This window comes from Lagopus muta, chromosome 9 (assembly GCF_023343835.1).
Source record: "Lagopus muta isolate bLagMut1 chromosome 9, bLagMut1 primary, whole genome shotgun sequence".
Classification (NCBI taxonomy): domain Eukaryota; kingdom Metazoa; phylum Chordata; class Aves; order Galliformes; family Phasianidae; genus Lagopus; species Lagopus muta.
Genome location: NC_064441.1, coordinates 1181580 through 1209384, shown reverse-complemented (window position 1 = coordinate 1209384; position 27805 = coordinate 1181580). Strand labels below are relative to the sequence as shown.

At 45.2% G+C, this 27805-nt stretch overlaps 1 protein-coding gene across 4 annotated transcripts in view; it reads right to left on the bottom strand.

The window, feature by feature from the left end:
• Window positions 1-6903: 6903 nt before the first annotated feature.
• LEKR1 (leucine, glutamate and lysine rich 1) overlaps window positions 6904-27805 on the bottom strand; it is a 41489-nt gene continuing 20587 nt past the window's right edge. For all 4 annotated transcript variants that reach the window (XM_048954380.1, XM_048954379.1, XM_048954378.1 and 1 more), the window contains 7 exons: window positions 16676-16757; window positions 15061-15138; window positions 14576-14779; window positions 12811-12904; window positions 10232-10384; window positions 9213-9512; window positions 6904-7251 (listed from right to left, as the gene is read on the bottom strand). In XM_048954380.1, coding sequence (XP_048810337.1) covers window positions 6904-7251; window positions 9213-9512; window positions 10232-10384; window positions 12811-12904; window positions 14576-14779; window positions 15061-15138; window positions 16676-16757 — 1259 coding nt within the window. The remainder of the gene's footprint in view (window positions 7252-9212; window positions 9513-10231; window positions 10385-12810; window positions 12905-14575; window positions 14780-15060; window positions 15139-16675; window positions 16758-27805) is intronic.

Genomic DNA, 27805 nt, shown 5'->3' with positions numbered 1-27805 from the left:
CCAGCAACCTATAAAAGCAGTGAGGCAATGCTGCTACTTGGTTACACCCACAGCGGCCATAAATCATCCCCCCATCTGACCTCTTTCTGCACACTTCTGGGGGTTGCTGGTGTTCCTTTTTTGAGGTACTCTTCCCAAAATGCACATGTGGTTCTTTGTTCAGATCTTCACGATGATTAAAGTGACCACCCTGTCCTGGTAACTTGAAACACTCCTACAGCTCACACAATGCTCCACATACACAGGAAACAGCTGCAGAAATGGATGCCTAAATGGATTCCCATCAAAGCCAGTGATTCACAACAGGCAGCGCTCAGAAAGCAGCATCAGTCTCGGATTCCTGTGAGGAGAGGCAGCCCGCCCTCCTCAGCACTTTGTGCACAGTTATCCTTCATCACGCGCAGTTCTGGCGGATTTGCAGGACTTTCCAAACACCCTTCTGGGGGTATCTCCATCCCCACATCGTGCCGCTGATTCAGTGCCTCTCAGCTGACCTGGATATGGAGAAAAAGCAGCAACTCTTGAGGTAAGAGAGGCACCCCTGGGTTGTCTCGTTTCTCATGGATATGCAAGCAGTGCCACTGCAGGGACATGTGGGCAGCACAGAGATGCGACCCCCAGCCCGAACCAGCAGCAATGGGGAAGTGCTGCTCCTGCTCCTTACCCCAAGCTCTGCACCTCCCTCCCCTCTAGGTACTACTCATTAGAGGAAAGCAAAGTTAAGCAAAATAAATCACTTTCCACTTCACATAAACTGGGAGTCGGAAAATCCCATGTAGGTCACAGGCTGCTGCCAGCAGGGCTGCTCCTGACTGCCCATTTTCCATGGCTCTTTCCTGCCCACCCCAGTGACTCAGGCCATGGGGCTCTTCCCATCCCCCTGAGGGCCAGCACAGCCTCAGGACATTTTCCTTTGTGCTGTGCTGAAACTTTCCTCTGCTAAATGTCATCACCCCATGACTCCCAGCCAGGACCACCCCACACTATTCCACACTTTCTCTGCTGTTTACTCCTTCAGTGAGTGAAAACTACAGCAGAATTGGCTGCGGCTGCTGCTGACCACAAGTGCTCGACACCCACCAAAACTGAGCCATCCCTCAGGACAACGCCATGCTGCTGAGAGAAGGGCCACCCAATTTCGGATTTGGGTCTCCATGCTTCCTCCAGCCCAAAGCCTCCACTTTGGCCCTGAAATGATGGGGGTGGGGTGAGCTGCTAGGAAAGCTGCATCTCAGGAAGCAGCAAGAGGGGATAGGGCAAGGGACAGGAAGTGTGGACCTTGGCTTTGAACACATGTTCTACTCTTACCTTTGCCATAAAAAAGCCACGTTTCCCAGATTTACCATAACTGCTCCCATGTGGAAAAGGGCCAGCATGCTCCATGCTCCTCTTGCTCTCATCTGCCCAGGTGTCCTCAGCCAGCTTCAAGCAGAAGGGCATATTGAGCCATCTGTATGCAGAAATGTGGAACTGAGAGCCAGCCCACAGTTTCAGTGCACAAGGTTTGGCAGGATGCACAACAGGTCTGCCAGGGACAGGACAGGCACCCTGGCTTTCACAGAGAGGCTTTGAGAAATATCATTTTGCATGTGAAATCTATGCTGAAGGTACCAGTCACCTGATGGCACTCAGATTGAAACGGCTGCGAAGAATATTGCCCAAAGTCACCAAACAGCACGAAGAGTACAGTAAGCCAAAAAACTAGAAAACCACATGGGACAAGAGGCAATGGCTACAAGTTGTGCCAAGGGAGCTTCAGGTTGGAAATCAGGAAAAATTTCTTCTCTGAAAGAGTGGTCAGACACTGGTACAGCTGCTCAGGGAGCAGGGGGTCCAAACTGTGAGGATACGGCACAGAGGGATGTGGGCCCTGTGCATGGTGGGCTGGGGATCTTTGAGGTCTTTTCCAACCTTAATGATTCTGTGATTCTAAAGCACAGACAGCTCCAGCTCCCTCTCATGCCATTTCAGCAAAAGGCACTGGCCCTCAAGTTGTCCATGGTTGTAGCTGTGCTGAGAGCAAGCTGCTTCCACAATCGACCTGAAGAAACCCCTTAAAAGCGCACCCCTGTCCTATCTTGCGACCAACATGCTTCACTGTCTCCTTTTGTACTTTGTTCAGAGGTTGTCTGCAGCATTACAGACCTTCCACACGCCTCAGATCGCAGATGGCTTCTTTGCATCCACTGTAATCAGGCACTGATGCTCCCATTGTGAGCTCCTCCGAATGCTGAGCACACAGCCCACCACACCCTGCAGCCAGCAAGAAATGGAAAGTGAAATGCTCCGAGTCTGCTGCATGCAGCTGTGCCTCCTGCTCAGCGCGCCGCCTGGATTCCAAACTGTCACTGCTGCCAATCCGAATCTCTGTCAGAACTGGAATAAAAGCAACCCTAACAAATTAGCATTCAGTAGTGTGCAAACAGGAAATTTCAAACGCAATGAATGTTTGGAAATAACAGGTTCCTCTAAAGGAACCAGTTCCTGTACATTTGTGGGATTGAGGAACCAGCAACAACAGGTTTTACAGGCTAAAATGGATCTGTGTCACCTTTTAAGTTCCTGACATTCAGAAATTAATGGATTCTGGGGAGATACTGAAATCTACGCTGCTTCCAAAGCAGCTGGCAGTGCTCAACACCACTGGTGTTCAAAGCACAAGTGCAGCACAGGAGCAAAGAAGAGTCTCCACGCTACGACCTGGCTCTGCTCCCAAAAGGTGGCAGCTCACCTGAGGCCGTGCTGCAGCTCGGAGTGAGTGCTCAGACCTGAGCTGGTGCCACTCCCTCGTGCCTTCAGACAGGCTTCATGCCCAGAACCTCCTGCATCAACACATCCATTCTGTTCTGAGTTCTACTGAGTGCATGGCAGAGAACACAGAGCAGACATCTGATCAGCATGTCTGTCTGCTCATGATTCCTGCTATTTCACAAGCAGACCAACTGCTGCACAGGGACCAGACGAACACATTTTGTTCATCTCAGCATTTGCCCTTTTTGAAAGCTGCCCTGCACACAGATCAGGGCTGAATTTCAACCTGTCACTTACCTGGCCTGCAGTGCAAGGAGCAAAGCACGTGGTGTGACAAGGCAACAGCACAAAGCCTGCCACACACAGGGGGAGGTACAGTGAAGGCCTTCAGTACGAAGGCAAAGAACAAATACAGTGCATGCAACACAACCCATGGCTTACAAAGTCTGACAGTGGCATCATTTTCCCAGCACGATGTGCACCCATCACAGCCTGCATTGCTCACTGCACTGCAGCATGCTGCTCACCCCAAGCTCCTCTCTGCCAAGCACCTCTGATTGGTATTTTCCTCACTTTTCCACGTGAAGCACATTGTGAAGGACTGTAGGACTGTTAGTGTAAGGCAAATCACAGCCAGCTGGTATGATCTGTGTATTGTAAGTTAACTTCTAACCACACATGCTTGCTTTTGCCAGAAGAACTGATGGAACTGGACTGGGTTTAGCTGAATGGCTGCAGTGAGACCCAGCCACACGTTACAGAAATAAGTGTTACTTCTGCAGGCTCCCCAGCCATCGTCCCTTGGCTTACTGGCAAGCAGCACAGCCACATCCCAGCACTGACCTTAACTCAGCAGCAATTCAAGGCTCCAGATGGAAAACTGCAGCTTGGGAAGATTTGTGGCTCGCTCCTGTCAGAAGATAGGAGGTGTCTCTTGAGATAGAGAGGAGCAAAAACACCCTGCTGGATCTGGCCACACTTGCTCGGAAGCGGTTTCTTTTCATTATCTGGGAACAGTTCACAGTGCAATGCCAGATGCCCATGTTTTCCATCACACAAATTGTATTTCCGGTGTTAAAACCTCTTCAGCATTAATCTTTTACAGCATCCTTTTTATTATCCTATCAAAATTAATTTTGTACTATGCTTTGAGGATGAAAAAAGCCACATAAGTGCTAAGCATGTTTGATTCCATTACTTCACAGCACTGCACTTGCATATGGTTTATCCTTTCATTAGCAGAATAAACTCAAATAACAACAGCAATTAAAGACACAACCTCACATCAACTTTTCAGTCTGCAAATAAGTTTTTAAACAGCTGAAAATAAAGACACTTAGCTTTTGTTTGAGACAGGAAATTTCCCTGATTCCATTCCTACGCTTTTTCTTTTGCATTAAGGGCAGGCAGTGCTTTCTGCAGCACGCTGCAGGCTGTAAAGGGAACTATAAAACACCAGGAGCCCAAACAAGAATTCAAAGTGAAGAACATCGCACAGCACAACCACTTCTTCAAACAAATGCATTTCCTTCTGATGAATACATTTTGCTGACCTATGGCACTGGGTCCAGCTATTTCCATACACTTTCAAGGCTGCTATGACACCACAATGATTTTTTCCTAAGTCTGCTTTCTTCCTTTGCAGAACCACCCCACGTGCCAGCCCTGGGCTGCACTGCCAGGTGTTGCTCTGAGCTCTGCTCCCAGTCCTGCTGCACACCCTGGCCTCCTATCCTGCTATGCAGCACAGCAGCTACTAACTCAGTCAGTGCTGTAAGGACAGATTCAGGATTCCACTCCCAACCAGGCAACAACATCAGCTCTGCCAAGGAACAACGGAGCAGCCTTTGCACGAGTCAAACAGCCACAGGCCACTTTCCTGCAACCTTGAGGAGTGAGAGGATGGCTGCTTCCTGCAGGCAGCTCAGGAGCCACAGAGGCTGATTTGTTCCAACCTTGTGGTTTCCAGTATTCCCTGGTGCCGTGAGTCCTAGAGTGCAAGGTCCAGTGTAAGAAAAACCCATTCATAAATGACACGGCTTCTACAAAACGCATTGCCTCCAGGAAGCTGCATTTCCTGAAATGTGGGGAGGGAATTAGCTGCCTGCCTTCTCCATGGCACTCTGCTGCTCTGCTTCACCCCACTGCGAGAAATGCTTTGTAAACTTTCCTTGACTTTGTGAGGTTACTTTGCAAAAGCTGGTGAACAAGGTTTCCTGATATTAATCCACTTTGGTTATTGCTTAGCAGCACGAGCTCTGGGTTTCTGCAAGCTATGGGAATGAGGGAAATCTTGGCTCCTGACTCAGTGGGGGTTCATGATTTATGCTTCCCCTCACGCTACAAACATTACTTCTGTGACTGCTCTCTTTATTCCACATGCTACTCCTTTCCCAGGATTTATCAACGTGAAGCCTTCCTTAGGGAGGTGTTGCAGGACACAGCCAGCAGCCAGGAGCCCAGCTCTCAGCCCCGCAGCACTGGACAAGATGGGCCAGCACCATGCAGAGCTGGGCATTCTGTGCACAGGAACAAAGCCAGGGAGGCTGCTAGCCCAGCTCTGCTCTCTGCTTTAAGCACAGAGGCATTACTGCATGCATCTCACTTCTTCAGTACAAAAAACCCAGCATTCGACCCTCTATTATATCAACTGTCACAAGCGTTCACCCTCATGTCTGTCCCACAGTGGTCTGAGCAAGTAAAATAAAAATTAATGTACTGCATAATTTAAATGTTCTCTAAGTCAGTAAAATAAAATTGAAGTTCATCTCAGAGTTTTATTCAAGATTGACACACCAGTGCTCTGGAACTCACCATTTTAAGAGCTGCCTCAACCAAGGTCTGCTCCTTCAGCACAGGAAGGCTGCAGGTGGGTAACAGAGTAACACTTTTCAAGCTCAAAGTAGTCAGGATTTCTCCTAAGCAACAACAATAAAATTAATCATTCTCAGCAAGCTCAGAAGGGAACACCCAATCTTTCTTTGTGCCTCTGTGCAATGGCTGAAAAACGGATTTCATGCAGCTGTGTTTCAGTGGAATTACTCCACATCTTTCAGACTGCCATTTTTTAAACACCTTAACAAATAAAACACAAAGTAGTGACCAAAGCCACTTACCTGTGACTTTGCTTCCAGGTATCTCCGCTGTGCCTACGATTGATTGTTGCCACTGAATTCCTGCTGCTTTCTGAATTTCAGAGTAGGGGATTTCAGAGCTTTTGGATGCACTCTGCTACCACTGAGGTTAAGGTTCAGTAATGGAAAGGGTCAGAAAAGGTTCGGTGGGAACAGAAGCTGAGTAAGACAAAGTGCACCTCAAAATCGAGCCCAGGATGCCAAATCTGCAATGACTGCTTCTCCCACTAACTTTATTACGTGACATGTATTCCCTGCTATGCCACTGGATTCAGCAAAGCAATTCTATCTTACTCCAGCACCATGACATGTGGTCACTTTGGCACACACAGGGCCATCTCACCACTTGGAAATGATATAGTCGAGGTTCATGGTGCAAGTACAAATATATTTGTGCTTACAAGCATCCTGCAAACCAGCAACTCCATGTTTCCAAATGCAGAAAGAGCCCAGTCCTAAAACCCAACTAGGAGCAGGCAGCCTCAGCGATCCTGCTGCTCTGACAATCCCCAGGGTGCTCCCATCCAACTTCTCCCCAGCTGAGTAGCTCAGGTCCGTGCTGGCACTGTTGGGAAGATGGCTGCAGTGTCTGGGGGAGGCTGCCCAGCAATGGCTGCACGCTGCTCCATGAAACGATGGCATAAATCTGGTTCTAACCAAACAAATTGCATTTTTACACCAGAAACACACAATGAAGTTACAAGGGACAACACAACATACAAAATGGGAAAATTCCAACAAAGTGCTTTAGGGAGAACAGCCTTTGAAGTTGGTAATTATTTTAATTACACTTCTTGAATACGTGCACCTTTTTGAGAGGCAATTATTTTTTCATTCTTTTCCCATCTCGGAACGTAGATAGCATTTAATTACACTGATGCGCAACGGACAAATAAACATTGTTGCATCAAAAACATCTCAGGACGTAACTTCATTCTCAGCTGTAGAATCGCACCAAGTTCATATCAACACCTGATGCCCAGGGCCCACGGCTGACACCGCAGGGCTCCCCCACGTGTCACAGTTGGCTCCGCTGCCTTCTCCTGGCCGCGCTCTCCCGGCCTCTGAGAGCTGGCAAAGTCCCGCTGCTGGGCCTGCCAGCGGGTGCCTGCACAGCTCGGGGAATACCGACCTGCCCGGAGGGATGGACGGCCCCCCCTGGGCCGGGGCGGCTGCTGCGCCCGTAATCAGCACGCAGGGCAGGGGAGGAGGTTAGGCTGCCCCGAGCCAGGGAACGCGGCGATAACGGCAAGTTTCCACTGAGCTTTCTGAGTTGCAGCACTTGTTCCCTGGCTTGAGTCAAAGCTGCAGTCAGCTCATAGCGTTCCTCGCACTCTCTGCGCACCGTTTCCTGGAGAAGAGTGTTCTGCAAACAGAAACAAACCCTCACTCTGCAAAATGCCATTAGCGAAAGCACGCGTCTGTTAAATTCCATCGGTTCGAGGCAGGGTGCCTGCAGGGCACTGAGGCACGGAAAGCCTGCAGTGCTTCCTAGCGCTTTGTTTTCTCTGGAAGTTGCTCTGATGACATACGTTGGCATTTACACACACGTCCTTATCTCGGGAGACAGTGGAAAATATGAGGTAAGTCCTGAGCAGCTCCTCCTGGTCTCCTGCCCACCCTCCAAGCGCAGGGAAGCCAGGAACTCTGCTCCTGGAAGCAGCGAGGCACAGGGTCCAAGCACTGCTATGGCACTGCACTGCAATAAGATGCCTCCAGTATTTCAGCAGTGGTGAATGGCCTATTTTGGTGACTGATCATTAGTTCCCAGATGACTGAGATAAATGAGTATCCACCTAGTATTTTTCATTAACTTTTCACTGTGATTACCAACACCCAAATGATAAGCAACCAGCGGTGGTCCTTGAGCAGACAAGCATTAGACAAGCCCCCAGGCTGGTATATGACACAGAACTTACTTGTGATGCTGACTTTTCTGCTTTCCAGTTGAAATCAAAAGTCAATGAACAACAAAGAGCAACATGACTAAGTCGATTCACACAAGTCAGAAGCACTGACTGCACTGATGCAAACAGAAAACGGCCACTTCCCTAATTTTGCTCTGCTAAGGAAGCAGTTGCTGCTGACTGAACAGAGCAGGACAATGGAAGGTGAGCTACCAGGACACGGAGCAACGATGAGCAACTCAGAAAGAGAACATTCTCAGCCTCAACACCTGCACAAACGTTCTGAGTAAGCCTCTAGTGCTGAAAGCCTGAGCTGCACGAGTCTGACCACACACCACACCCAGGAGAGAACAAACGAGTGTCTGCAATGCTCTGCCCATCGTTATGGCAGCAGGCACAGAGAAGGGAGATCCTTGAACAACGTTGAACAACGCTCAGTGCTCGCTGTGAGCCCTTCCCCCAGCTACAGGACGGAGCAGCTGCCAGCATCTCTGCAATCCACGAACACAGTGCTCCCAAACCAAGACCTACTTCATTTGGAAGTTTCATTTTCATTGTTTATCCTTTTTTTTTCCTGCCACTAATTACTTTGGACATTCCAGTCTAATCTTATCTGCAGCCCCTGACTTCACTGTTTTCACGTTTCTCATGCAGCAGTATGGCTCTCTCCCCACCCTTCCCATCATATTCCAAACATTCAGCAAATGCTTGTGGTAAGAATATGTAGCAGTCACATTTCTCTTCATATAATGATTCACTTGTATGCATTCCTGTGCTACAGAAAGAGGGCTTACTTGTGACAAGTGGGACAAAGGCCCGTTAGCACAGCATGATGTGGGCAATGTGCTCCCACCACAGAAGAGGAACCTCTGCCCCACACAGAGGCACCCTACCATGTGGTACAGGGCAGCATCCACTCATTCCTATGGACTGCATGAAGATTTTTCTTACTTATTTAGGAAATATTGGGCTTCATTGTGGCCTACCAATACTTGAAGGGAGCATAAAAACAGGAGGGAACAGCTATTTACAAGGGTGGATTGTGATAGGACAAGGGGGATGGTTTTAAACTGTGGAATGTTTTCACCCAGAGGGTGGTGAGGCACTGGCACAGGTTGCCCAAGGAGGCTGTGGATGCCCCATCCCTGCAGGCATTCAAGGCCAGGCTGGATGTGGCTCTGGGCAGCCTGGGCTGCTGGTTGGTGACCTGCACACAGCAGGGGTTGGAACTGGCTGAGCATTGTGCTCCTTTTCAACCCAGGCCATTCTAGGATTCTATGATTCTAATTTTAAAGATATTTTTTTCTTACAACAGCACAGACCAAGATCTGAAATAAGCATTGTTCAAATGATTCCTGCAATCACGTGTCAAATCAAAGCAGAAAGAGCATGGAAGGCACTTCCTTGGCCACATTCTTACCTCCTCTTGCACTTGACTCAAACTGTGAATCAGCTGCGTCCTCTCCTGGGTTAATTCTTCCAGTTCATCTGACTTGTGTTTAATTTCTTTCCTCAGATTACCCAGTAATGATTCGTTATTGTTCTGTTCCACCTTCAGCTGAAATTCAAGTTCAGTGACCAGCCTTTTAAGGCTCTGAATTTCTTTTTCTTTCTCTTGATCTTTCTCTGCAAGTTCGATCTGGACATCCTGTAGCTTCTTTTCAAGAATTTCTGCCTCCATCCGTAAGCTGTTGGTGGCACTGGATATCAATTCAGGTATCTGCATGACAAATACTGTGTTAGTCTAAATTCAGTGTTTATCCTTAGATAGATAAAATGAAGTATCAAACAAATACCTTCAAGAAAAATCACAAATCCAAGCACACAAGTCTTCAGAGACAAAAAAAAACCAACAAACAACCTGTGATAAATTGTTATTTTCAGCTCATTAAAAATAGTATGATGTCATGAATTTAAAACAACAATGTATTTTCATCACATTTGACTTTTCTATGTCAAATCTTTTGAGACACTCTAAAAGCTAAGGTTATAGGTACATTTTCAATTTCTAAGTAAAAAAAGTTCAAAAACTCTAGATCTGGGCTGCTAAGCTGACCTTAACCCATCAGTGACAGGTCAATGGGAAGGGAAGAAGCAGTGCAGATGGCTCTGTGACAACCCATCATGGTCTCTAACAGCCCAAAGGCTTTCAAATCTGACACCATTAGTTTAATCATAATTATCAATTGCAGTCTGTGGGCATAGATAAACCATGGAGAGAGAAAATCTGAGGAAAGCAAGAACTTCCACAGCTACACGTGGTACATATGAACCCGTTCTGTTTTCCAAACTTTCCATCGGATGCTGCAGACTGAGATTGGAAAAAATCATTGCATCTTCAAGATGCAGGACTGCACACAGATTTTATTCCTTCACGTACTGCTTCCCAAAGTTCACATCACCTACTGCCACACAACACTGCTCTCAAGCATTACACACCTTCTTCTGGAGCTCTTCCTGATCTCTCTGGTATTTTGTGATTAGTTCTTGCTGCTTTTGTCTTTCAGAGTCCAGTTCCACTCTGGCTTCTTCTCTGACTTTGAGAATTGCTTCTTTGTGCCGTGCTTCACCTTTGGCCAGATCCATCTCCACCTAGAGGACAAGTGCCTGTTGCCTCCCAGTGAACCCAGGGAAGGTGGGGAAGGAGCACATCCAAGAACGTCCCCAGCTCCAAAGCCTGAATGCCAACACTGTATTTCTGCAGGCTGAATTCTAATGGACTCAATTGCAGCATGTAAGGAATTCAAAAGGCACATTAAACAAGCACGGAGCTATCCTAATTACTTAGAATTATTAAAAGCTCAAAATGAGCTTAATTATAACCATCTAATTTCCTACAGCAATTATGATCAGAAGCGTAACAAATTCCCCTCACGCTTTTTGGGGAAAAGATAAACTGTAATATTGTCATTATTTTTAACATCAGAATCTGCCCAACCATGGCATGGGGCAGGCACTCAGAGACCTGGCTTACAACTGTGAGACCTCAGAACTGAGCACTGCTACTATAATGCATACAGATGTACCTCCTACATTACTGTATGGGAGTTTGGACTCTAACTGCAGTGATAAATATAACAGTACATATTGCTATCAAAGCAGGTCGTATGTCAGAGGCTACTGAATTACTAAGAGTAGAGCAATATGCATAGTATGGAAAATGGACTCATTTGGAAACTTACCCAGGCACTTTTCATACCTAATACTTGACAGTACAGCTGATAACCACAGCAGGAAAACAAATGGCAGCTGATCTGCAGGGAATGACTACTAATTGCTTTAAAGCTACTTCTGGGCTCCTCATTAACCACTTACAAAAAACCTCACAAACGTTTACATCCATTTCCCTGTTTTTCATAAAACTTTTTTTTTTACCCATTACAATTCAAAGTTCATCTGTATTTCAAATACAAGACTGGACTCTAAACTGTGTGCAATAGCACCCTGACCCAAGGAACGATAACTCTGCCACACTTCTGTCTGATGAGAACATCTTTAGAGCACTTGGCACTCACTGCGTTTTAATGGCTGTGATACCAAAGATGTAATTGCTCTCTCCCACCAGCAGCAGCCTTTATCTTGTACTAATGTCAAGTTGAACAATACGTTGTGATTATGCAGACAGTGTGACCTCATTCTAAAATTACATCCTGCCACGGAGAAGGTAAGAACTTTTTAAAGAGGTGTAACAGATCTTAATTGCTGGTAGTCCAAAAATTTTCTTGAGACTAAATAAAGCTTTCAGACACTTATCACATACTGCACACACACACACAAAATACATTAATTTTAGCTACCAATTATGTAAGGCTTAAAACAGAAATGTGAATTGCTGGTCAATAGTATTTGTGCATTTTTCCTTCACAGTTTCTTCGAGCAATTTCTTCTATTGCTTTTTTGGGAAGGTGGCAGGTTACCCCAAAGCCAACATGCTCACAGCTGCCCGTGGTAAGCAGCTGATCCATCCCACTGTCAGACCCTGACATGCAGCTAGGTTAGCACGGTGCTGTGCACACAGCTGGGAAACCATCTGCCATCACACACTGTGGCCACACGTATCTATTTTTTAAATCAGTGGAGGATATTTTTTGACAGAAGACCTCTAACCCAAGCACACATAAAAGATGACTGAGAAATGACAACTCAGGCATGCAGAGCGCAGCAATACACACTGAAGACAAGGCTAGGCTTGTGATAAACTTCCAGTAAGAAGATACCCATCAAGAGGCATTTCTGCTTGCACTCCTGATCTGTTGATCTGATTTGAATGCAAGGCAAGTAAAGTACATTTTTCTCACCTGCTTATTACTGCATAGAATCATTACAGTTGGAAAAGACCTCTAAGACCATCAAGTCCAACCAAGCTATCCCACCATGCCCACCAACCCATGTCTGCAAGTGCAGCATCTCCACGTTTCTTACCCTAATTGTCTGACCTGAACCTTCCCAGTGTGACTCGAGGCTACCAGCTCTCATCCCAACACATAGATCTGTTTTACAGACCTATACCTTCAGTTTTGGTTCAGCTCACCTGCAAGTAGGAAGGCGCTGTGTTCTCCCCACCTCATCAACAGTGCACATGCTTGGTTTTACTGTGAAACACCTTCCACACGTATTTTTCTAAGCTGATTGGTCTGGACAGAAAACCCCAGCAGCAGATCAGGGTTTGCAGGTGGCTGTGGCACACAGCTGGGGTGGACTGTTGGTGTTCACCCCTGGGAGTTTGCACCTGGGATCTCAATGTCTGCACTGGTGACACGGGCTCTGCACTAATACCCAACAGTTGGAAAGTCTGGACCAAACCTGGCCATCCCCCAAGACCACAAACACTTACACTAAATATTTCTTACATTCAGATCCAGCCTACGTAGAGAGATCACCCATTGTGCAGAAAGGACCTGCTGACATGTTTGCATTTAAGGAGGCAGGCATCTGGCTGACTGTGCAGGTTCGTGACAGATGACTGGGACTGAAAAAAAAAGACATTGAAATTGTGCCAACTACACAGCCAGCATTACCTTCTCCCTCCAGTTATCTTCATTCCGCATCTTCTGCCTTAATGTTTCCTGCAGCTGTTCTGTTCTGTTCTGATGAGAAATCAGCATTAACTCCCTAGAAACCACAAAAACTTGTATGTAAATATGTGCTCTGCCCAGATTGGTGGTGTGCCATTTTCTTGCAATTAAGTCCTTTGTGGCAAGGGCTCCTCTTTTTCTTTGTTTAGTATTCTGTGCAGTAAGCCCAGAGGCACAACAGTAATCACTACTTAGCATTTGCATGCTGCTGTCACACATTTAATGAATGTTATATGTTGAAGAAAATACTGCAGTTAATCATTCTTCTGCATACACACATGCAAGCCTCAACTATTTTTTACATTTTCAAGTCAAATTAAGAACACTGAATAACTTTTATAATGCTCTAAACAAATTGTTGTAGTTGACGAACCCAGAGCATTACTACAAGTAATTTTTTAAAGTGTAATAGCTTCTGAATTAAAACCACTAAGTGAAGTGGTTGCTATTGTTGTAGTTACTGTTTGTTATGTGAGGCTTGTGGAGCAAAAGCCCTGGAGAGTTCAAATCCTTCTAACTTACATTATCAGCAATGTACCAACTGGAACAAGTCACGTCGCTGGGGTTTAAGTGGAAGGAAAATATCCTCAAATTAACACACAGTATCTTTTCATGCACTGCATATGCACATACAGAGCATATTCAAACTCTTTAGCTATAAAAATAGCTTACTGCCTCATGGTGCACCATCACCAACGCAGAAAATCCTTATCTGCTCCAAAAGCCACTGTTCCCAACATATTTTTCAAGTCAAACAAAGAATATTCTGCCACATATCAAGCAGGAGGCAGCACTTGATTTTGCCAATAAAAGATAAGTTAATATATCAGTAAGTGAAAATGTATTAGCAGGACGCTTTCAAATAGCAGAGACAAGCCTGTGAACGTTCAGAATAAAATGAATATGTAGATTATACTCAAAGCACATAAAAATAATGTGGATTTAGGTTGATAAGTGGAGGTCTAAAAGAAAGGCACTCCGATACCATTCCAGGAAACAATGAGCCTCAGTAGCTCAGTGCTTCATTTTCCACATCTGAAAAATAATTATAGGGAAAAGGTTAGCTTTGTTGATAGCTGAGAACCTTTGGAATAAGATTAGATTGGTGGGGTGTTGTCCACACGTTGCACTGAATAGTAGATCACATCCAAAAACCTGGCATATTGTAGTATTTATAGCATTGTTACTGTTTGCAAGTTGCTAATAACATAAGTTACAGGAATTTGAACTCTTCAGGGCTTTTTCTCTGCAAACCTCATATAACAAATAGCAGCTATAACAACAGCAATAAATAGGTGTTTTGATTAAACTCGAGCTGGGTTGCCCTGGGTTGCATAGCAGAGGGTTGGTGTGGTGGGCTTTTCTTCCCCCTTTTTTTCCCCTTTTCAAAGGCATGTTTTGTTCTACTCAGCTTTTTGTCTATCCTGCAATCATTTTAAAGTCCATCCAATGAATTCCAGAGTTCCAGAACACGGGCTCAGTGCTGCCAGAGTTCTGCCTATAGGTGCAGGCAATGACTGAAGGCAAGGGCAGGCCACAGCTGGGCACAGTGCCTCTCTCCCAGTCTGCCCAGTAGCAGAGCCAAGCTCCAGCACCTGTTGGAGAGGTGAGGATCTGGCAGAGAAGGAACACACTGTATTTACAGATTTCTAAGAAGAAAACCTGGGCTGAACACAGCAATTATCTGTGGTGACTCAGCTCTGGTTACCTTTCTTGCTTCAACATCACCACCTCTTCCTCTGTTTGTGTGAGAAGAGCTTTAAGTGTTTCCAGTTCACTTTCAGATTGACTGGTTCTTCTTCTCAGATCTCCTTCTTTCCTCTCCTTCTCAGCCACCTCTTCCTGCAAACGTTTGCATACTTGCTGGCAAATCAGTAGAGATTCTTCCTTTTCCTTGAGCTCTTTTGCAAGCCTACAGAGGAAATGAAAAGCGACATCAGAGTTATCCTCAATCACAAACAGAAACTGAACAGATGGAAGTAAATCGTACCTGGGAAAGAAAATATTATACAAAAAAGTATATGTTCTTCATCAAGTTAAATCTAGTGACTTGAACACAAAAACAGAAACTGAAAATAGAAAAAGAATAACAGCATAAAGCAGTATAACAGCTGCATTAAAGCCATAAATAACATTTTTGCTCTCCTTGCTTATAAATACATTCATGCTATAAAACACAACTTCAGCATTTACCTTGACTCAGAAATTCCATTTTCATGTTTCATTTTTTTCATTTCATTTTGACACACATCAAGTTCTGCTGATTTCACCCTAAGAAAATGAAAAACAAAGTGTATTTGTCCAAAGCAATGGCAGCCTTTACTCACACAACGACCCAAACACTTTTATTAATCCACTGTCTAACTTGCACTTCCTAGTTTAGTTAAAAGGCAGATAAATAAAACACTCCATTACTTCTTGCTAACACTTTTCAGCAGCATATTCATTCTTGCAGTGTAAATTCAGCCTAACCAGGATCACAAAAATTGAATTGCTGCAAACAAGTGTGATCTTGCAACACCAATGAATGTTTTGGGTGGGCAATGAATACAAAGGAACAGATAACAATTTAATATGGTAGAGGTCTGGAAGATGCAAAGGTTTCCTGTAATTTTGTCATCATTTCACCAACAAATAACGATGGTTAAGCCTCCTATTTGTACTCAAACAAATAGAGAATATGTCATTTTATGAAATTGCACCCATGTTACATTGAAATTTTAATATTACACTAAGAAACACTGCACTGTTTATTTAACTCTGTTCATGAAGTCTTTTTTTTCATGCTCAATACTTGTATTATCATTAAAATACTTTGTTGCTAAGCATTCCAAATATTTGCAACCGTGTTTTGATCAGCCCCTCTGAATATAGGAACTGAAAACAGAAAGTATGCATCATGAAAGAATCCTCCCTAGAATTTCAGGAAAACATAGAAAACAACTGATAATATTTGGTCTCGAGGTTGGTTGCACTTTTGCATTGCCCTCCAGCTCCACATCTGAAACTAACATTTATTTTCACTAGTGTACTACGCAGGGTGATGTTACTTCTGAATTGCACTGCGGACTTGCAATGCAGGAAAGCACTCAGAGCCCCAATCCCACAGCCCTTAGAAGTGCTGACAGCTCCCACCAAGCCCCACGTGCCCCAAAGCACAGACCAGCTGCTTGGAGGGGACCCTGGGCTCCCAGGCTGCTGCTCGGGGCAGTGAGATGGGAGCAGAATGCTCTGTGCCACAACAACATTAACAAGCATTGCCTATTTTTCCTTGTTTCCTCAGCCTTGTGGCCTCCCATCACCCAGGAATGGCAGCAGCCTCAGCAGAGGCCCTGCTGCAGGCACTGCTGCTTTCCATGCTCTGGAGCCACCAGTTGTGCAGTGAGGACCCTCTGAGACCTGACAGGGCTTTAATGGCATTTTCTTTACTCCATATTAATTTGGGCTTCATATTCATGCAACACGGTAAAATTACAGACTGTAGTAACATACCAGTGCACGGGGAATGCCATGGGGAAATTCACATTTACAGTCCAGAAGTTGCGTGGGATAAATTGTGTGAAACCCACACTTAGCATTAAATGAAGAGCCAAATTGAGCTGCACCATGAGACAGCTGAGGAAGGCAAGTCCTGCTTCCACAGGCAGACATGTTCACTCAGTTGGTTAGGAATACAGGCTGATTAATACAACACACATCTTCTGCTGGTCAACACCTTCACAAACCACCCTGACAAGCAGTGGTGCAATTCTCTTTGAAAACAGCGTTATGCACAGCAGCAAAACAAACAAGCAAACAGAAACCTTACATTAGCAGCTTTTTGTAGTGATCCATCTCAGCTGTTACCTTCTGCAGCTTGTGCTCAGTGGTCTCGACTTGATTAGTTAAATCTGAAACCAGAAACACAGTGTTTATGACCCTCCCTGCAATGCACACCGCAGACCCACGGCTCCCAGCTGCCACACACAGGGGCTCAGCACCTCCAGCCACCCCCTCACAAAGCAGCTTTGTCATTTGTGACACTTGGTTTCCCTCTGAAATATAAAAAAAAACATTCTAAGTATACTGATAATTTTGCTTAAAGACCACAATGCTGCTATTAAAAACACCATAATTACAAAAAAAAACAGCTCAAGATTCCTCCTGTATGTATATTTTGTTGCAATGCCTATTTGACTCACATGAAATAAGTTCCTTATGTTTGAATGAACACTCACTGTCGTTTCACATGGATGTTATTCACCATAGATGTTCACAAACCCATTGCACAGAGTCACACAAAAGGTAAAACTTCTCTCCAAGTCAGGGCTTCCTAGAAATATCTTACACTATTGGCTTTCTAATATTTTCTGGCATCTGTTGTTCAAGTCTGATGTATTTTAGAGGGCTTGGAGCAGGGAAGGGTGCTGATGGAGCATTTCCAGGTGAATCACTGCCATCCCACTTCTTTGGCATTCCTCATAAAACCGTCAGCAGAGCAAAGGATCTCGATGCACCCTATGGGTGTGGAAGCTTTCCCACTCTCAGCAATGCTGCTCCAGTACACGGCCTTTCTATGAGTTATTAGCAGCCTTCACACTTTTGCCAAACTCCACGCAACCCAGAATTTCTTTTTCCCATTTCATAAAATATGTAAGCAGGAATTAATTTGTATTAAACCTTCACTATCTGTATTCAGCAACCAGAGAGTACCTACCATTCACATTACGCTTTCAGAAGCTCACAGAATCCAAGGGAGCAGTTTGGTACATTCCTACTTGAACCCACACTATCTTGGCACTCAGACTACAAGGAGGTCTCAGAAATCCATGGAGACTGACCCTCCTCACAATATATGAAGAGGACAGTTTCAACTGTGTGATGAGGTCTGCTTTCCCCGACAGTATTGAAAAGAAGAGGAAAGTGAAAAGGTCTGGCAACAGTTAAATTCAGCCCCACCAATAAATCAAGCTAAGGGCTGGCAAAAGTTAACCTGAACTCCATTTGCACTGTGCTCCAAACAGCATGCATCACCTCTGCAGCCATTCTCTGCCCCAGAAAAGCAGAGCAGGTTCTGTACAGGCACAGCACAAAGAACAGCAAGCACTCGTGCAGCTCCACTTGTACAGGCGTGCGGCTGGCTGAGGGGAAGCCAGAAGCTCTCAGAACGCTGTATGTATGCTACCAAAGCTCTGCTCCCAGCAGCTGCACACACACAGCACGTTCACACCATAAAACACAGCTACAGCCCAGCTAGGGGTGGCTCAAGGTGAAGAGGAACGTCAGGCACCTCTCTGAAGGCATTCCTCAAACATCACTTCAGCAAGTATGGCTAACTGCTCAGCAGAAGCACTTGAAAACAACAGTTTATAGCCTCTCAATGCTCTCCTGCTGTCTCATCTGTCTGACTGGAAGGTCAGCCACATTTTCCCTCTGTTCCCCAGTAAAGAGCCCTGGAGCATCCAAGCTTGCTGCCAAACAGCACCAAAGGAGATGAATCAATGACAACTTACAACTATTTAAAATCTGTGTTTGTGTGAGGGTTCTTGTCAAAACTTCTGCTAGGTGGGTTTCAAAAACCTCCATGACAAACCCACAGTCCTGCAGTCACTGAGTTATCTGAGCTCTGCTATCTGCATCAAAAAGCTGTGTAGCATTCACCAGGCCAGGCTGAAGTGTTTCTGCTCAGAGCTGGCACCTTCCTTCCTCCAGGAACGGGAAGTCATGGCCAGGAACACCAAGGATAGATCAGACCACCTGCAGTTACTTTCGTTTACTTCTGTGTCTTCAATGAAGCATTCTTCTGTAATGTATTGTTCTGCACGCTTTTCCAAAGAGACATAATTCAACTTTAATTTCCTGTCATTCATCTTGACATTGGCTTATGAAATAAATGGCTCTGAATGCCTACAGAGAAAGGGGAAAGATTGGCTTCAAACACTAAGCAGATGTTAGACAGAACATGTGGGAACAATCCAACATTGACAACAACAAGCTCTGCTGCAATGTGGCTGCTTTGTTAGAACAGATTAAGCAAAGATCGAATTGCTGTGGAGCAACAAGACAAGGGGAGCCCTTTGCACAGGATTGGCTGCCACAGACCAGCTTTTCAAAGATTTGAATTTAACAATTTTTCCTTCTAAGTCTGTAATTACAGAAGATGCCAGCAATTAGGAACAACTATGTCTTTTTCCCCCCTGTTTCTAGATGTGAGAGGGTGGACACAAGTTGACGAAAAAGGGCTAATGCTTAATTTGGTTCTAGTGCTTTGGGTGGTCTCTCAGCTGTTTCTTCTTGTAGTCAATTTGTTTTGAGAAGTTTTTGTGATGACTGAGCATTGGATGGGAGCTTTTCACAGGGGAGTAGATGGATTCAATTATACAGCTGGATTCTGCAAGTCTTCTCAAGAGAGAGTTCCCACCAAAGTCAATAGGAGCTGCACAGCAGCAAGTCAGAGGGATCAGACCTACCCACAGAGCCTACACAACAGTTCTGCACCGAGTTTGAGGGGCACAGCAGAACTGAGGGCCCTAGTGAGAACGGTAATGCAAATGCTTTGTAACTGAAACTCATGCTACAGTTTTAAGTACCACCCCATTTTAAAGGCTCTTCAGACCAAATACATCTCAATATTGCTCATACTGCTCCTGTTCACTCTTATTTATTATATTACACCAATCTTCATTATAACTTACCACAGACATTAACCTTTTTCCTAGAGTAATCTTTCATAGCTCCAGAAGCAGTTTGTTGCTATAATCCCTGGGTATATTCTCAACACATTCCTGACACTGGCCAGCTTGTTTCAGGCAGCAAGCAAGAAAATATAGCTTTTACTGGATAGTAGGTAGAACCTTAGAGAATGGTTTGATTGTTCTTCATGTCCTCAGTCCATTCTTTTCAAGAAGATTGGCTTTGTTCAACGTATTTTTTTTTACTGGTCATTATAGGAGGAACGTATTTATCAACTGTATCAGAGAAAAAAGCAGCCTTTTAACAACACTTGAAAGAAATGTCTATTTCTAAATTTCTAAATGTAGAAAATAGAGATTTTCTTTAGTGACCGGTCACCCATTTTATGAAATATCAGAGCAAGGGAAGTTCTCTGAGACTCATCTTTGAGGCCTACCTGGAACACAGGAACTTTATCGTCGTGGGATAGCTGAGGTTTTTGGTCAGGCTTCCAGGCAGCACACGCACTCAGCTCTGCCTTCAAGGAGTGCCAAACCGTGGCTAAGAGGCACCACACTCACACCTTTGTGTGTCAGCACTGTCCTGCTCTCCAGCAGGCACAGCACAGAGGATGCACAAAGAAAAGGCATGCTGAAGAACCACAGCTGGTCATCATTTTCCTCCTAACTGGGTGAATTCCCATACATGCAGTCCAGAGTGCTGAGAGCAGCGAGTCTGCCTGGAAATGGCTTTCAGGAACTCAGCCACCCAGTTTGTGGCCTTTCCAGATGCCCTGCCAATGGCACGGTGTTCAGGGAAGGTTCCAGTTTCTGCTTTGTAAATAGCAACAACTGGTAAAGTTTTCAGTGGAAGAGAAAAACAACAACAAAACAAACCCACCCCAGTGTGAACTACACTCACATTGGGTAAACAGCCACTCTCAAAGCCATCAATTTCCCAGATAATTTGTAACAGATTCACAGTGATATCAGTTCAGAAGCACGCATGGTGAAGCTCTGTAATTTTCTACTCTTCCTGCAAATCCTACCAAAAAAAAAAAAAAAAAAACCCTAAAAAAAAAAAAAACACCACAAAAATCCCACCAAGATACTTTCTGAGAACTTTGGTCTCACCTAAACAAAAGCTCAGTGTTTCATCCACGTACACAAAAAGGAAGATTACTTACAGCTCAAACTCATACTGCCACCGAAGCCTTGCAGACCCCAGTCATTGCTGGAGACCCTCCTGCCTTAGCAGGACCTGCTCACTGCTGGTGCAGAGAAACTCCTCAGCTTAGCTGTGGTCACGGTATGAACCTACCCTGTATCACTGAATCTCGGGTCTAAGATGACTGTGCCTAGCTGAAAATAAATGCATGCCAACAAAGTTTCTTTGCACCCAATTTCAGAAATGTGGGCCACCTCCTGCTATCTGGCTAGAGATACCAAGCAAATGCACTCACTGGTTTTTAGCACATGGCTAAAATCAGTGCAGGGAGAAAGCAGTTTCATTTTCCCTTCATATAAGCACGCTTTGGGGAAAAACTGGGAGGTATTCTGCTTCAAGGACAACACATTGTGACTCACTACCTGGTCACTGATGAGCAAGCCCTGCTGGGGCAGCCCCCTCCAAGCACCCTCAGAGGTGGGAGGGCTGCGTAAGCCCCACACGCCGTCCTAGAGGAGCACTGGCCAGAAATACCCCCACACACACCAGCACAAGGGGCAGGTAGAGACAGCTACTTGCACAGCAATCTCAGGCTGAAGTGGTTTGGACCTCATCACAAGGCTCTCTTAGTGACTCAGCCGGGCACAGCCTCCCAGTGCGGCTATAAGGGGCCCCTGGCAGCTGCCCAGCTCAGCGCTCTGCTCACCACCAACCAGATGAGATCACCTGGCGTTGTTCTGCCAGTTCCTGCAGAGCTCCCCCACCCTCAGGGCAGCCTCTGCCCACGCTGCACCACATTCTGCTGGAAAAACTCCTCTCGATAACCAGCTTGAAGCTCCCAGCTATGGCCAATGGCCCTTGCCTTGCCACTCGCCCCTTCCCAGAACAACTTGCACCCACCACCATCATCGTGTTTGCCCTTCAAACAGCTGCCCAGGCAGAGATGGAGTCACCGTGCCCAGAGCTGTTCCAGAACCATGGAGATGTGGCACTGAGGGACGTGGCTGTGACAGGTTCATGGTTGAACTTGATGATCTCAGAGCTCTTTTCCAATCTTTATGATTCTATGATAACATTTGTCAGACTAATTTGCATCTCTTTCTATTTTTCAAGGAGACCAAAGAAGTGAACTAAACACCCAAAGTCCTTGCCTGCACAGAACAGAACTATGTCTTTATTTAGAATATTTCATGTACTATGTTCTCTGGGATAAACTATTTTTGCATACGCAGAAAAGTACTTCTTTCTATTTGAGACTCACAAGCACAAGCATGCCTGGAAGCAGCCCAGAGCTGGGCCCCAGCCATATGCATTGATGTCCCTTCTGGAGACTTGAGCAGTACCACCAGGATGGCTCTAAAGCACTGAGAGCTGCCAGGAACTGGGAGGATGTGCCAAGCTCTTATCTCTCCTAAGCACATGATGCTGCTCACTGCCAGGTCTGGGCCTTCTGCACCTCTGCTCTGAACTACCACACTACTTCTTTCATGTTTGCATATCAAACAAGCATAGAGAAAGCAGGAGAAGGGACCAGATTCTCATTTTTGTTTCGATGGTACCAGTCTAGAATCCCTGCATTCTCAAAAGAATAAACCAGCAACTGCATACCCCACACCAGCAGGATGGCAGTCTCTTACAATACCTTAACATGTGCTTACTTTCAAAAACAACACTATCTCAACTATTCCTGCTCCCTGCTGCCCAGATTAACCGGTGACTTTTGGAGTCAGAAAGATAAGGCCCTTAAGCCTGAGCTTTCTCCATATATTCCTGCCTTTTCAAAGCCAAGGTTGTTGGGATACAAGTCAGAATTGTTCCTACAGACCTTCTTCTCCCATGTGCTAAAACTGAGTCAAAATGCTGTCACTTACCTATTGGCTAGGAAACCTGGAGGTAAGAGTGTTCTGACCATAACTTCCTGGGAGACAATTTTTCTTTTTGGTCACAGAGCTTAGTCTGAGCAGATAAAATGGGATTGATACACTTCCTTGAGTGAAGAATCCAGCTTTTCCAAAAGCAGAAGTGAAGAGAGACCTTCCTCCCGTAAGGAAATCGCATTCCAGCACAGCACTGCCCCAGCACATAACTGAAGAGAACAAGGACGGTGTTCCTTTCATTCCTTTCATGCATTTCCTCTTCCATTTCAAGAGGCTGCTGAAAAGCACTAATGAGCCTTTGCTTGGTCTAACCCATTTGTCAGTCTCTTCAAACACCAAAATGCATTCCCCAGCTCTCACCCTTCAAATTCTTAGCATCGCAGCTGGAATTAATAGCAAAATATTTCAACAGTACTTGCAGCATGAATAGTGGATACTTGAACTGCAGCCTCCCTAGAACTACAGGAAACCATTCTCTGTTTGGATTTTCAAAGCGGTCTTTAAAGTGCCCTTACAGACACTTCATGTACATGAAAATGCTGCTCCTTCTTCCTATGAAGTGTGCTAACATTCCCCACTTCAGCTTCCCAGCTACTCCTACAGCTGCCTGCACTTTTGTACCATCGCTCATTAGTCTCATTATGTCAGCAGACCACCGCTAAGCTTATATTTAGTAACTTAAATAGACCTTGAGGCAGGAGCATCAAAAACCTTAGAAGGCAGATTACACGTGCACAGCCAGCAATTTAAATCCATACAGAGGGAAATCTGCGCCCATGAGGGCAGCTGGAGAAAGGCTGCCACGAATGCGTGAAGAAAAGTTATTCTGAAACTATGATTAAGGCAAGGCAAGGATTTGGCTGGTAATAAAAGTGAAAGCAGGGATATTAGAACCTATCTTTTAGCAGCACACGCTATTGCACTTCCTCCATTGCTGCCAACCACAAGAATATAGACAACACCATCACAACGCATTATTGGGTTTTGGGGTGCTTTGAAGCCTATTTGATCAGACAACTGCTCACCAGGCTTTGCTCGGAGCTCAGCATTTTGCAAGACCTGCCAACTCTCGCTAACCAACGATGCACCATGACTCTGCTAAGTGGTACGAAATCACACATCAAATCATACCTCCAGCAAAATGTAACTCATTCAGGTGATTTTCATAAAGGTCATGAGAACCACGAAACAAGGGGAGAAACTACGAGCTGGTTTCGGTTCTTGCAAATGACTGCCACCACATGAAACATGCAGTATTTTAAGATTTAACACAAATAGACAAAGCAGGAATTTTCAAAGCGTTGTTTGCAGAAATGAGAATCCTTTCAAAACATGCAAACAACACATCCTGCTGGGTTGGCTTTCCGTGTGCTTCTTTGTTTGTTTGGAGCACTGAACTATTTCAGTACAGAGCCAAAACCAGAATATCAGCATCAACAGTTTGTGGAGAAAAGGAAGCTAGAGGAAAAAAGAAAAGCAGGAGACCCAGACACTGCAGATCTGACTGATTTCTGACACACTGATACAGTACACACCTACTAGCTAGAACTTGCACTATAGAATCATAGAATCACCAAGGTTGGAAAAGACCTAAAAGATCACCCAGTCCAACCGTTCACCTATTCCCAGTAGCTCCCACTAAACCATGTCCCTCAACACAACATCCAGTCTTTCCTTGAACACCCCCAGGCTCGGTGATTCCACCACCTCCCTGTGCATCCATTCCAGTGCCTGACCACCCTTTCTGAAAAGTAATACTTCCTCATGTCCAGCCTGAATCTCCCCTGCCATAGCTTGAAGCCATTCCCTCTGGTCCTATCACTAATGACACGAGAGAAGAGGCCGACCCCCAGCTCACTACAACCTCCCTTCAGGAAGTTATAGAGAGCAATGAGGTCTCCCCTGAGCCTCCTCTTCTCCAGGCTGAACATTCCCAGCTCCTTCAGCCTCTCCTCATATGGCCTGTGTTCCAGACCCCTCACCAGCTTTGTTGCCCTCCTTTGAACACGTTCCAGGGCCTCAATATCTTTCTTGCAGTGAGGGGCCCCACTAAGATCAAGCATGGCAATAAAAACGTGCTGCTTATTCCTATCAAGTTATTAATACAATGGAAAGACGTCTGATGGTTGTTTCACAATTAAAAACATGTTTTCTGTTTCAAAAAAGCAAACTGATTTTTGCCATCGTGTTACCCCGCTTTATTATCCCTACCTTACAATGTGTTCCATAGGGACAGAGCTCTGCCTGCTGATGGATTTGTGCTCTGCCAATCAATTTGAGAAGGACAGAACAAAAATGTGCGAGCAAGCACAGGTTTTTTGCCTTGAAAACTTCTGGATATCCACATTTTATTTCCTATTAATAGTGGATTCATTATGAAACAACTGATACCTTTTTGTTATTAACAGAAAAGAACGCCTCGCTTAATGCATTGACTTTCATTGCTGAGATTTTAACTCTGCAATAACAGTTTTCAGAGCCCTACTGCTCTTTGAACTCCATACACCACTTATTCAGGTTTTCTCCACAAAACGTCTGCTACTTCAAACTTGTACTACACGCAGTTTGAAAACAAAACCTGACACAGGGAAACAACAACCACGGAGGGGAGCAGCACAGCATTCTGAGCAGCGGTCACAGTGACCCTTCTGCTCAGCATTCTGCTGCCCAGATGCTGGAGGATCCAGTCACACCAACCTCTCAGATAACTTCAGAGTGAACCCATTACGTAGGCTGTTTTTGTTTCTTTTTTTCTAAAAACCCTTCATGTCTGGAAACATCCTTACAAACAGCGTGAGAGGAGAGGCTGTGGACGGTGCACTTCCTGGGAGAGGCAGCAGCCCTGAGCAACACGATGCTTTCCGTCGCCATATAAACAGAAACACAGCTTCCAAAATATTCCTTTGGAATGCACATCAACAAACAACACCAAAACAACAGTTGCTTTTTTTTTTTTAATAACAAAACCACAGATGTCAGCTCATGGTTACGTCTCCTATCAATGCTAACAGGGGAAAAGGTTTAACAAACACGGATAAAATCTTGTCACAATATTCCAATGATTCAGGCCTTTTCCTCCAAGGGTCACGTCCTCACTTTCAGTTACATTACATCAAAATGACGAGCAGTAATTTAGTTCAATAAATCCCAGTTCGTTTCTTGTCAAACCCAGAGATCTATAGCTGTCCATATTAATGCCAAATTCCACGAGCAGCACAACTGCCCTCCTCAACTCATGGGCGAATGAGGAATGGAAACTGAACTCTGAAGCCCCTGAGAAGACGTGGGAGCTGTTGCTCAGCTAAGGATACACAGTGCAACGAAACACCACAACACAAGGATCAGCTGGAGCCAGGCCACAGGGAGAAGGGAAACACAGTGTTTGGCAGCCATCCCCCTTGCCCAGCACGATGCCCAGGAGCAGCACTGTGCCTGCAGTACAGATGAGGATGCTGCCCACAGCCACCCATGCATTGGCTTTCTCAACACACGCAGCTGTGAGCACCCTCCTCCCAGCTACCACGCAGCACAGCTGCCTTACTCAGAGTTATTGCTTTCAGCACATAGCCCCCACCCCCTCCGTGAGCCCTATATTACCATGCCATGCTGCTTCCCTCCCCCCACAGGATGAAGAAACCCCAGCTACTCAAGGCTCACATCTCCCTGCTCAGTGTGAGCTTATTTACAGACAGCCACAGGGACACTTGAACAAACAGTGCATGGGAAAGCACTGCTCAGCCCAGTGCTCTGCAGCCAGAACATCAAACAGAGCTTGGCCACCACAGTAACAAATTGGTATTTAATGTTTCCAGAGGCTTGAACACGAGTTTAACTTGGTCCTCTATGTCAAGAACACTTTAAAACCTCCCAATCCCAAAGTCCTTTCTCAGAGAACAGAAAGTTCATGTGTTTTTCAACAAAGTTTGCATAATAAAACATGAAATCCAATAACTTTCCCACCTGTCTTGCTCTCGTGAAAGCTACGTCCATTTTTATTAGAAAAACAATCAATAAGTTTGGCAATATTCAAAGCCATCGAAAACCACATTCTTTTAATAGGAAATGCTGAGCAATCGTGGTAGACTCACACAAGAATACATGGGAAGATCCAAAGAGCAGAGCTGGGCCACTAGATCAGAAGCTTCACTGCAAGCTTAAAGATGCACTCTTTTTGAGCACAAAGTTGCTATGCTGTGCACAAACTAGTCTGAACCTGCTCAGGATGTGGCACTTCTACACTACAGTTAGTGCACTATGTTATGCACAAAGAACTAGAAAGTAAATATCACTGCTTGGAGTGATGTTCCAGTGCAGAGCAGAAACGTAAGGAACTATACTGGGTTTTGAGAATACAGGCTGCAGCACCATGCAAACACCACAAAATAAAAGAAGTTGACTGTGAGCAACCTCCTCTCATCTTCTAACATGAAACAAAGCAATTCTGCATAGAGTTTTTTAAAAATGAGGAAAAAGCAGAAAATTTATCTTTACAATGCATCTAAACATGAAACCAACATGAAACAGGAATTTCTGAAGCAAACAGCTTTACAAAACTGAAGAGGGTACTCCAGTTGTAACACCGGGTAGTTCTCATGCCAGTATAAATGTGGCAATACAAATATCTTACGTAAGGATATTAAGCCACGTATTTCAAGGCTTAACAGACTGTCCTATTAGGCCCGAGGATGTCCTGGATCAGGATGAGACATGTAAGGAAGACAGACTGTCCTGTAATTGCTGCTGGAGTTCCTGCACCGTGCTTTGAACCGTGCCATCTTTCAGCAGTGAGGCCAGGACTCCAAACTGACCGGACTTCAGACTTTAGCAGCAGTGAGTGCCAACATTCCAGCTCCCAAGAATGCATGTGAACAACGACTGAGATCACTGAAACTCTCACGTGCCCACATACAGCCACTTCACCCAGCAATGAGCAAGATCATCTTAGATTTATTGAACGTGGCACCTCACAACAGGAAAAATCTTCAGTACTGAATGCCGCAAGCACAGCTGTTCTCAGTGCTTGCTTAAGGAAGGAACTGCAACAGGCTGCACGGCAGCAGTGGAAGTTTAACTTGTGCCACCCACAAGTTTCTTCTTTTGTGTGAAAAATTAAAAGGCATTTCAACACAAAGGGAATGTCAGAATGTGCCTGAGAAGGAGCTTTTCCTGCACTGAGATTGTTTTATTGCTACTAATTTTTGTACTAGAAAAACGCATGTCAAATGCAATCATGTTTTCCCCAT